Here is a 12,877-nt window from a genome sequence, read left to right as displayed (position 1 = left end):
TATTGTTACAAAAAAACAACGGAGCATCACCCGTCTCTGACGGTTTCTTGTTTCCATAGTAGAACATTGTTGACAGGATTTGCACATGAAAAAATAAAGTTTTCTCATTTTCTTGGTCAGTTTATAATTATGTATGAATATTCGTTGAAGGGTAAACAGCATAAACCGCATGAGCATGTGCACACGCATTTTGTTCATGAGGCTGTCATTTTACATAAATGTCAAGTTTCTAATGCAACATAATTTATAAAAAAAAATATTTGTGTAACATCCATAAATAATGTCCTATATATAAAACAAGACATAGGAAGGGTACATAAGCATATAATGACTATAGTTTATGCTGCATCCATAATTCGTATATGAATGAATGACCTGGTTTGTGAAACTATATGTATTTTATGACTTTTCTTGAGGAAAGATGTTTTTATTTTGTTGTTGGGGATTGAGAGGCTATTGCCTGGTATGCAAGGTGGTGTAGACAGGTCTAATTGCATCATTTATTGTCAGCACGACTCAGTTGTCACAAGCTCTCTAGGGTGTAACTTGTATCTGTTGCCTGGCCTGTCCAACTTGTGCAATTGATGCCGAGGCATTTGTGTTGTATTGGTTGTGGAAACATGTATGTCCGTATCTTCAGCATTTAGGTTGTTGGTTACACATAATTACACTTAAAGGAAAGAAGCCTATTATTATAATAACCATATCATTGTTCAATGAAGCGTATCCTAATGATAACCATATATTTTTTTAATGAAGATTATCATAATGATAACCATATCATTGTTTAATGAAGCATATCCTAATGATAACCATATCATTGTTTAATGAAGTGAATCCTAATGATAACCATATCATGGTTTAATGAAGCATATCTTAATGATAACCATATCATTGTTTAATGAAGCATATCTTAATGATAAACATATCTCTTTTTAATGAAGCCTATCCTAATGATAACCATATTATTTTTTAATGAAAGTTATCCTTATGATCCAAATATCATTGTTAAAAGAAGCCAATCCTAATGATAACCATATCACTGTTTAGTGAAGCCTATTCTAATGATAAGCATATCATTGTTAAATTAAATCTATCCTAATGATAACCATATCATTGTTTCATGAAGTACATCCTAATTATAAGCATATCATTGTTAAATGAAGTCTATCCTAATTATTAACATATCATTGTTAAATGAAGCCTATCCTAATGATAAGCAAATCATTGTTAAATGAAGTCTATCCCAATGATAACCATATTATTGTTTTATGAAGCCTATCCTAATGATAAACATATCGTTGTTAAATAAAGACTATCCTTATGATAAACATACCATTGTTGACTGAAGCCTATCCTAATGATAAACATATCATTGTTAAGTGAACCATATCCTAATGATAAACATATCATTGTTTAATGAAGCCTATTCTTATGATAAACAATTCATTGTTTAATGAAGTCTATCCTAATGATAAACATATCATTGTTTAATGAAGCCTATCCTAATGATAAGCATAACATTGTTTAATGATGCCTATCCTAATGATAAGCATATCATTCTTAAATGAACCCTATCCTAATGATAAACATATCATTGTATAATGATGCCTATTCTAATGATAACCATATCATTGTTTAATGAAGTCTATCCTAATGATAAACATATCTTTTTTAATGAAGCCTATCCTAATGATAACCATATTATTGTTTATTGAAAGCTATTCTTATGATCACAATAGCATTGTTAAATGAAGCCTATCCTAATAATAAAAAAATCTTTTTTTATGATGCCTATCCTAATGATAAGCATATCATTGTTAAATGAAATTTATCCTAATGATTAACATATCATTGTTAAATGAAGCCTATCCTAATGATAAGCATGACATTGTTAAAAAAGCCTATCCTTATGATAAGCATATCATTGGTTAATGACGTCTATCCTAATGATAAACAATAATTGTTTAATGATGCCTATCCTAATGATGAGCATACCATTGTTAAATGAACCATATTCTTATGATAAACATATCATTGTTTAATGAAGCCTATCCTAATGATAAACATATCATTGTTAAATGAAGCCTATCCTAATGATAAAAATATCATTGTTTAATGAAGCCTATCCTTAAGAAATCCCCATCTGTCATAGTATCTAACATTGGAATGGCTGATATGCTAAACAAATGATTTTTTTGCTATAAAAGAATAAACTACATTTCATGCATGTGTTGCTTTAACATGCTATTATATATATAGGATATACCATCAAAATGCCCTTCAAGTTACCCAAGATACTTATTGTGTAATTTTGTAAGATGATGGTTCATTCTTGTGTGCCTTTGAATGCAATAATATTTTATTACATATTGTATTTAATTATATTGTAGAACTTCTCTCTTGCTTTTCTGTCTAGCAATTATTTAATTTGTAAGTTCATGAAAGTTTCATTCTTCTTCTTGGAATTTAACAAATGGTTTGATGTGTCATATTAAATTATGCAGCTATGTTGACATTCCATGTTTTATCTTGACAAAATTATTTAGACATTAATTGTTTTGCCAGCTGACATTGTGACCAAATTTTGTTGACAATTTTAATCAGGTCCTAAACATTTTGCTTTAGGTATCTTTGTCATTTACATGTGTGTAAGAGCATAACTGTACTCTGGACAAAATGTGGACTTTTGCTTATTATTTTCTTTTATTTGGATTATTGCATACTTTTTTTCTAAGTTATCTGTTTTAAAATGGTTTTATACATGCAAATATCCAGCATGATATTCGAAATTGCAAAAATAGATCAGAAATTCATTTTTTCATTCAGGTTTTGCTAGATTAAAGTTGTCACTGCACTAAGCAAGTAACAAGATGTAACCACCCATAATTAATCATGCGGGCCAACAAAGTGAGAGGGTTGAGAGCCGACAGGTTTTCTCAGTTTTTAAGGTGTAAGTACTTGGCGGATGACATCCTACGATTGTCTAGGGGCACTTTGATCAAATAGATGAGTCCGAAAGTGTGGACCTGAGGATTATTCAGTTGCTTGACAGTTTGGACTAACCTGCACTTTGTTAGGGTGGAATTATTTTTCGGAAAATTTGAAGACAGTTTTTAATTGTGTAAATTTACTTATTATTTCTAAATTGGAATTGATATTTCGTCATCAAGGATATTTAGACCCAGTTTGTATGAAGTGTGTTTGGAAAAGGCTGGGAATTCACAGAAGTGTGTATTTGGGTGACATTTGATACACTATTGTCTGTTACAGAAAACGCTACATAGCCGTTCATAATGGAATTATACGGGCACAGGCTCAGTTTCGGATGCACAGGCAGCACAAAAAATATCTGAAGGTAATTATCATCTTTCTGAAAAAAAGATTTCAATTTTAATAATTTGATTGTCTAAAAAATATTGTGTAACTTTATTTGTAAAGTTCTTCTCCAGAGTAATACAATCTGTATATCTATTTTTTTTTACTGGTGTTTCTTCTTTTTGGAAAACTATGTAAGAAGCTTTTGTGTCTGCAAAGAAATTTTAGGGTAAAGTATATAAAGTTTATAAAATATATGTATTATTTAAGAAATAATATTTTTCTATCATGGTTTGTTGTCGAATAACCCACAGTAAGGAGTATAGATGCGTAGGAATTAAATCACGAGTGCGAAGCACGAGTGATTTGATAACACGCATCTATACAACTTACTGTGGGTTATTCGACAACAAACCATCATAGAAAAATATTATTTCGATTCTAACACGATTCTGATTGATTTGGTCCAAGCTTTAGAACTTGAACTATATTTTTCAATACTCCGCCCATCTTAGTACAAAGTTCACTATTATGTGACGTCATTGAATTGTACAAACATATGACGTCGTTTTCATTCATAAATATTTTGCAAATGACGTCACTTTCATTGAAAACATCAATCGTAGAAATTTAATGACGTCACGTTTATTGATGCTACTGAAAAGCTGACATGCTATAAATGTTTTCCTAATTATGTTTCCTAACAAATAACATTCTTTGTAGGCGTGATAGCCACTTATCACCAAATATACAATTTGTTGTTTCATTTGCATTTCTTTTAGAGCGGGTTTTAGCACGTGCATTTTACTGCATTATTTTCTTTATTTAGATTCTATTCGGAACTATTTTCGAAACATTAAGCTCCGCCCATAAGTTATTGCAGAATAACCCACACTTGATTTCCTTCTTTGTCTATAGAAAACAAGTCGCGTTCCGTGTTAGAATGATGCTTTGTTCAAAATCGCAAAATTACAAGTCGTAATATTTAAAAGATATTTTTGTGTTTAATATTCCAAAACAATATCAATTGATATATACAAAGAATTACTAAACATCTATAATTTGATAATTTGTTGAAATATGCAAATTGTATTATATTGTAAACATATATTATTTTGTGGTTTTGATGCTGATTATTGCAAAAATGTCATGAAAACATTATGTTAATCAAACAAGACAGTGCAATTTTTTTTTTAACACTAAAACTCAAAATCACAAAATAGATAAACTTAGTGGTGATTCAAATTTTGCTAGTTTGTGTACTCTGTTCACAGCTCCAACAGCATGCATCTCTGTATTATAGATCTTTAATATGTATCTTAGATATATTGCGTGAAAGTTATGCATATCCCAGTCATGTAAAATGTCACTTAAGAGGTATTCTTTACAGGAAAAACCGACTATGACGTAGAACAATATTTGCCGATAAACAACTGAATAACAATAAATCTATACATAATAATGTTATTATTCCAAAATCCTCAATAAAATTTGAATTTATGTACAAGACTAATTATGCCTGTCTGCCGAGCTCACCAGCCTTGCAATACTCTGAGTTGCATTCTGGGAAAGTGGGCCTTCATGCACGTGCTGAAAGTTTTGGCCCTGATTAGCCTGTGCAATCCGCACAGACCAATCATGGACGACAATTTCTGCCTGCATGAATTTTTTTGTTACAGGAAGTCTCTTCTAAACAAATATCCAGTCTAGGCTGAAAGTGTTGTCCCTGATGAACCTTTGTGGACTGCACAGGTTAATCAGGGACAAAATTTTAGTCACAAACATTAAGCCCGTTTTTCCCAGAACTCTGCACATTCTTGCCATTTTATTTTTTTTTAAGACTATAAACAATGCATGTTAGGCATTTGAACACTTATTGTGCTGTGCAGGGGATTCCAGTGCTTCAAAATAGGAATTAAGTCGATTTGCTTGAATAAATTGGCAGATAAAATATAGTGTTTTGATTATGGTTTTAAATTTCACTCATTTATTTGCATTTGTTATTCCAGAAAGACATTTGCTTAACTTGACTTTTAGAAGATCTGTTAGATGAACTTACCCTTAGTAAAGAATACTGTTTTATTCAGGCCAATATATACATTTTCCATACATTATACTCAATGAAAGTATCAGAATAATTATTAAATGAATTCAGAATCTTATGTTGACACTCTAAAACATAAGATTTTACAATGATATTGTATTCCTAAAACACCCTGGGGGCAAATAAGCTTTTAAAGCTTTTAGTCTTTGTCAATTTAATTGAAGATTTCTTCACGCTTTTAGATACTGCAGTTGATTAATTGTTTTTTTTATATTGTTGTTATTTGTGCATTTGATTTTACTATTTGCTCAATAGTGATTCAACTGGTAAACAGATTGAAAACATTATTGTGATATCAAGATAAAATTCACTACCTATTAATTTTCCCTGGCAAAGAATTTAAATTATTTTGTTTCAATGTTATATTGGTTTGCACTTCATGGCATTGAAGTTTTAATGTATAGGTTGTATACCAAGAACAAACAAAATTAGGCTAAAGAAATAGAAATTTCAATATCTAAATGCAGATAACCACATGTATAAGTAAGTAAGTAAGAAAGTAATGTATATGTTTTTGTTTTAATCAAGGCCATAAAAGGAATTCAAAGCCTTGTTTGTGTATTTTAATTTAGTTCCATGCAAACAATGTTAAATTTATGTATTGAATTATAAGGTTTCCTTGATTTCCAATAATCTTTTATTATGCTTCCCCAAAATTGTTGGGGGGGAGCATATAGTCGCCGCTTCGTCTGTCAGTCCGTCCGTGTGTCCGTCCATCCGTGCACAATTTTTTGTCCGGGCTATTTCTCAGCAATTAATGACCAGAATTCAATTAAACTTTATGGGAAGCTTCATTACCAAGAGGACATGTGCATATTACCAGCTGGTTCTCGTCGGATGATTTTTCACAGACTTATGGCCCTTTGAAATTTTCCATTAACTGTACATGTAGTTCAATTCTTGTCCGGGCGATTTCTCAGCAACTAATGACTGGAATTCAATGAAAATTTATGGGAAGCTTCACTACCAAGAGGAGATGTGCATATAAGCAGCCGGTTCTCGTCGGATGATTTTTCACAGAGTTATGGCCCTTTGAAATTTTCCATTGTACATAAAGTGCACTCAATTGTTTTCTCTTTTTTGCTTCAGAATCGAGAAGAAATCAAACGCAAACTTGAACAAGAACATATTGCTAAGCAACAAGAGAAGGCGAGACAAAAACTTGAAATGGAAAGAAGGGTAAAACATAAAATATTTAGAATGAAAGTTTGTTTACTTAAACATCAGATTTAATATCATTCAAAACGTATCATGTATGATGCATCAGAATATGGTATGGAAAAAAATCATGCATCAAGCTTATTTATTAAATAAAATTTACATGGAAAAGAAGGTACGCAGTCACTTCAGCAACTTTGCTGTCAGACAGTTATGCACTTTTATACCCTAATTTTGAGCTGTACATTGATTTGTTTTAATTATCAATTAGTATACATGGAGACCACTTTGTTCTGACAGTTGACCAGGGTTTGATTGACAGCTGATCAATGTCCTGTCATGTAAAAGTCACTGTGACTTGCGAGTGTGATGAATGCATGTAACACTGGGTATGCAGTTTTTGTCTGCTAAATTCAGGAGATATCAACTAGATCTGAATGGACTGTCTCCCAAATTTGCCAGATTTTGGAAAACCACAAAAATCTGGAGATCCAAAGCAACTGATCCATTTAAAAGCCTTAAAAAATCACTTACCTTGTTAATTATATTATTATTTGAATGAAACTATAATTTGTACATAAATGGGTTCAGCTTTTTTTGTTCCAACAGATTTGATGTTTTTTTCCACAGTTGTTGTATCTGGATTACAGTTATTCTTAATGGCCGTGGTCATGTCACACTTAACTATCCCATATTGTATGCAATAATAAAGCAACCAGTTCTCATTTTGATTGTAAAGTCCTTCCATCTTAGCAACAAGTAAATGAGCTACTCACTTCGAAAACTGGGCTGAATGCATGTTTGTTAAGTATTGTCCCAGATTAACATGTGAATTAGGGACGACTTTTTCTGCTCTTATGTTATTTTTCGTTGAAAAGATGTCACTTTCAAACAAAATGTCCAGTGTAGATGGAAAGTGTTGTCCTTGATTCACAAGTGTGGACACCAATTGCTACTCTCTGACACTATACGTAGTTAATACATTTGGATTGAGCCCTGTTTCCCCAGAGACTGGCTAAAATCTATCTTTTCTCTCTCCAATTTCAAATCTCAACAATTTTTCTATTGTTTCTTTCTAACATAAATGCAAACATAAAATGTCCAATCTATATCAAATTTATGTCTCTGAATTATTCTTAATAATTAATAGACAATTAAGGTTTTTCTCCATTACTGTAAATGCATTTTCATATATTTAGTATTTATGCATTTGTTATGTATAGGTTTTATGTCATAAAAAAAACTGGACACTTTCAATATTCTCTGTCATTTCTTACAAGCAGCATTCATGACATTATAACTTCTCAATATTGTTCATGTTAAACCATGTTCATCAGTAATTTGTTTATGCTTACTGACAATGAGCAGATATTTATAATGATTTAATGATATCATAAAATGGACTGTAGCATATTTATAAAGCAATAAATCAAATTTCAAACTCCTAATAGCCTTGGGAAATGGAGACACACAAGGTTTAAGCAAACTTTGTTTGTAATTTGCATCTCCATGATTTCCCCCCCCCCTCCGGATCGAATGATTGGGGTTATATTGTTTTTGGCCTGTCTGTCTGTCATTGTATGTGTCTGACTGTCTGTCTGTCCCAAAACTTTAACCTTTTAACCTTGGCCATAACTTTTGCATTATTGAAGATAGCAACTTGATATTTGGCATGCATATGTATCTCATTGAGCTGCACATTTTGAGTGGTGAAAGGTCAAGGTCATCCTTCAAGGTCAAAGGTCATTTTTTGCTAATATAGCTGCCATGCAGCTTCAAAGCGTCGCAGTTGGGGGCATTGTGTTTCACAAACACAGCTCTTGTATCAAAGTAATTTTTGAACTTCAACTATCTTTAGCAGATGGAAAGCATCATTTCTATATTTTATAAAATTCATGCATATCTTGTTTTTGGCATAGTCTTACATTTACGAACATATTTCAAAATGTGTGATTATACAATATTTCTGTGCCTATACATAATATACATTCTTTTCTTAAAAATGTTTCACAAAATTAAAGTACCACTATGCCTTTGAATTACACCCAGTAAGCCAACATCATATACATGACCAACTATTTCTTACATCAAAAGCCTACATGTTTTTTTTCCACATTCTTGACACAGTTTTTCTGCCCAGCCCTCCCTTAGGGCCTCCATTTATTTTGAAGCTCATATTTTCCACCCAACCCTGCCCCAGTCAAAGTGAAGTAGTTACTAAAGTATCTGCCTGCAGCTGACAGAAGTGGGAGAGGCCCTGTCCTTATTGGTGCACATATTTTACCGTTGACAGCTCTGTACTTGCAAACACTCACCAGAAAACTTGGACCAATGTCAAGAAGTTGGACATGCTGCCTTAACATCTGAATTATGATGCCTGTCAAGTAGATTGTAGATTTTGCATAAGGCTGACCGAATAATAGGGGCCCAGGTTTTATGCATTAAACTGCGGCTGAATTCATGTGTGTATATTGACATCCCTGATTAGCCCGTGCAGTCAGCACGGCCTAATCAGGTATGACACTTTCGGCTTGCCCGTGCAGTCAGCACGGCCTAATCAGGTATGACACTTTCGGCTTGCCCGTGCAGTCAGCACGGCCTAATCAGGTATGACACTTTCGGCTTTTAGTAAATTTTATGTTTAAAGGAGGTCTCTTCTTATCACAAATCCAGTGTATGTGGAAAGAGTTGTCCCTGATTAGCCTGTGCATTTTGCAAAGGCTAATTTGGAATAATCATTTATGCACATGCATAACGCCCAGTTTTCCTAGATCACTGCTCCATTTATGTGGTGCTCTATTTGAGTCTCATATGAAGTCCTCTTGTTTTGCTGCACGATTATGACTGCACAGACTAATCTGAGACAACACTTTATGCATATGCATTAAGACCAGTTTTTCCAGAATAAGACTCAAATATTCCAAAAACAATAAAAGCATTTTTCTCTGATATCTGTAGGATGGACTGTGTTTGTTTATTAGAAGATGTTTTTTTATTTTGCACTTTATCAGAGACATCTTGGGCCAGATAATTCATTTGTACTTTATTTATTATGTTTTGCACTCCTCCAATTGCGTTGTTTCCACCGCAAAACATGTTCTATAAAAAATTACCATCCTGTATGTTGCGTAGAAGAAAGTTTTTTTTTCTTTTTTTTCTGACAGTGAATGATAAACAACAACAACTTGGCACTCATTCATATTTTGTGGTTTTCTCAAATATGTTCTGAAAAATTAACCACCCTCTATGTTCAGTATAAAAATGTTGTGTTTTTTGATGATTGGGGGCATATTGTTTTTGGCCTGTCTATCTGTCTGTCTGTCTGTCTGTCTGTCTGTCTGTCTGTCTGTCTGTCTGTCTGTCGTCTGTCGTCGTCCGTCCGTCCGTCCGTCCGTCCGTCCGTCCGTCCGTCCGTCCGTCCGTCCGTCCGTCCGTCCGTCCGTCCGTCCGTCCGTCCGTCCGTCCGTCCGTCCGTCCGTCCGTCCGTCCGTCCGTCCGTCCGTCAGTCCGTCCGTCAGTCCGTCCGTCCGTCCGTCCATCTGTCACAAAACTTCAACCTTGGTTAAAGTTTTGCGATAACTTTTGAAATATTGAACATAGCAACTTAATATTTGGCATGCATGTGCATCTCATGGAGCTGCACATTTTTTGTGGTGAAAAGTCAAGGTCATCCTTCAAGGTCAAAGGTCAAAAAAATGATTAAAAGCGGCCATTAGGGGGCATTGTGTTTCTGACAAACACATCTCTTGTTTAATCTAAAAATAAATTAAATTAAACAACAACAACTTCAATCAAATGGCACTTTGTACTATTATAAATCACATTTTAGCACCCATTTTTGAAAGAAACTGCATTTTGAAAAGTAACTGATACAAATAATTTATTAATAAATATGGCTTATCTTTAAAATAGGAAAAATATGTTAGTGACAGCGTCAGAAGTGCAAGAGAAATATATCTGGATTTGTGATTAAACTGACTGACTTTTTCAAGTAGGTCAAATCTTTTTCAACAGATTCAGGCACATTTTATAACTCTCTATAATTTGTTATGCTTTGTATATAACAACTGCCCATTTTTCTTATTTATTTTGTTTTTGTTTTTGGGGGGAGCGAGGAATATAAGAATATTTAAGTCAAATATTTATGATAGTAACAAATGTTCGTAAGCTACCGTAAAGGTTAATTTTGTCAAATTCTAATGTGTAGCAAATACACTGTAACTCCAATATAGTGTGGTCCGTTATAACGCTGTGTCCAATATAACGCGGGGGGTCCTTGGATCCCGTTTTTTCTTCAACCTTCCATTTCTGATTCAAATCCTTGTTATGCAACTTCATGTATTTTTAGAAAATTCAAAGAAGCCGGCGATCACAGCTTGATTGCTTTATCCGTCGGTTTAACTGATTTTAATCGATTAGAGGTTAAACGACACTCGACAGCTAATTGGTGTTAATCTGTTGTGTAATGCCATAAAGGAGTGAAAACTCGCAAGTCCGTGTTTATTACATGTTTTCCCTATCAGAGCTGTTCAGTGCGCTAATTTCAATAAGGCAAGTGCTAAGCGGAATAATTATCAAATTAAAGTTATTTAAAACGATAACCCGTTTATGTTTTGTATTTATTGTGTATTGTATTTCATTGTATAAACTATGCCTGTGTAAGTGTGTTATCGTTTATTATATGCTACACATGCTTGATAAATAAAAATATCTGTGTGTGTGTTTAATGTTTCAGTAGGTTTACGAAAAAGAAATTTAAAAATCCTGCGTTTTATTTACATGCTAACGCAGTGTAATGGTTAACAGAGATGCACTTAAATTTGTGCCCGTTATCAGATAGTCCACGGAAAGCACGTTTTTTACATGCTGCGTATAGAGCAATAAAATATTTCTGTGTACATGTATCGTATTGCATTCAATCTAAATTTAAATTCGCTCGTCCAATGAAAGCTGTGTCCCATAATGCACTGTACTATTTTTCTGAAAAATGGCGTAGGCATATGAATTTGTTTACGAAATTCGTAAACATATTTCTTGTCATAAATGTTAAACATTATTTTTTCGTAAGTGATGTTGTAATTATATTGGATTATCGGATAAATCTGCACATTAGAAAAGCGGTATGTATACTGTTATCGTTCGATTCAGTTTATATGCATGTATTTGCGGATGACAACACAGCATGACAATACACAGCATTATATTGGAGTTACAGTGTATAAAGATCCATTTCAAGTTTGTTTTGTTCATGTTTTGTGATTATTTCAGGAGAAGCTTCTGCGAGCAGAGGCGAGCATAAAAAACCTGGATATCCCAGGAGAGCTGGCCTTTGTCTACAACAAACTGGATGGTAGGAGGCCTTCAGATATAATCTTACTGAGTATATACAAGATTCAGCTGGTGTACAGCTGTCTGCTTGTGCTGAATTATATCGTTGAGCTTTAAACCAGTAATTGTGTGTTATTATTACAATAAATATTAGCAGCGTCATGCAGAAATGGGTCTTATCCATATACGGACAGCATAGCTCCAGACCAGCCAGCGCAGTAGCGCAGCCTGCGCGCTGTAAAGTCATGCAAGGTTTTGATGTCTCATTAGCAGACACTGTAACTCCTAACCAGATTGTGCAGCATAAGAACCTTTTTTGCTTGCCACAACTCATATAAAATACAATTTTTTCACCTCAAACTCTCTATAAACAGCTGTTGTGTGATCTAATGGCTGTATAAATGTGTTGTATCTAAAGGAACTTCCTTTTTCAAAACCATTTGTTACTCCGGCTACATTCATCATTACTTCACAGAATTGACAACAAAGAACATTTGAAAAATTCACAATAAAAATTATCACATAGCAACCAAATAATGGACTTTCCTTATTTAGATCTGCAGTGCTTACAATTAAATTTGATACTTCTGTGTACAAATACTTCAATGTCTGTTACAGACTGGCGGCCGGTACACAGTGATCGTCACATTATATCAGTGATTGGGGACGTGGTTCCCATGGAGTTCAACTATCGTCTCCCTAGCGATGTCAACAGCCATGCCTTCAGCAAATATGTCAACGCTTACTTCAAGGTGGGTTCTAAAATCACAAGGCATTCATACTTGCGCACAATGCTTTATTCATTCCTTGTCAAAGGCGAAGTGCCATGCTTCAGAACCATAACCCTTCATGTTCTTAAATAAGTGTTATTGCCCTTTGTTGTTTTATAAATGATGTAACTATTCAGGGCTATATCTAAGATACAATGCAATATTTCAACATGAAACTTCATGCGTGTGTAGAAAGCAA

At 33.7% G+C, this 12,877-nt stretch overlaps 1 protein-coding gene across 9 annotated transcripts in view; it reads left to right on the top strand.

Annotated features, from left to right (window-relative positions):
* LOC127866516 (unconventional myosin-XV-like) overlaps window positions 1–12,877 on the top strand; it is a 153,295-nt gene that overhangs the window by 84,648 nt on the left and 55,770 nt on the right. For all 9 annotated transcript variants that reach the window (XM_052407080.1, XM_052407077.1, XM_052407076.1 and 6 more), the window contains 4 exons: window positions 3,274–3,358; window positions 6,512–6,601; window positions 11,849–11,930; window positions 12,527–12,660. In XM_052407080.1, the coding sequence (XP_052263040.1) occupies window positions 3,274–3,358; window positions 6,512–6,601; window positions 11,849–11,930; window positions 12,527–12,660 (391 nt within the window). The remainder of the gene's footprint in view (window positions 1–3,273; window positions 3,359–6,511; window positions 6,602–11,848; window positions 11,931–12,526; window positions 12,661–12,877) is intronic.

This window comes from Dreissena polymorpha, chromosome 2 (assembly GCF_020536995.1).
Source record: "Dreissena polymorpha isolate Duluth1 chromosome 2, UMN_Dpol_1.0, whole genome shotgun sequence".
NCBI classification, from domain to species: Eukaryota; Metazoa; Mollusca; class Bivalvia; order Myida; family Dreissenidae; genus Dreissena; species Dreissena polymorpha.
The sequence above is the reverse complement of the archived record's forward strand: the minus strand, read 5'-3'. Positions and strand labels throughout refer to the sequence as shown.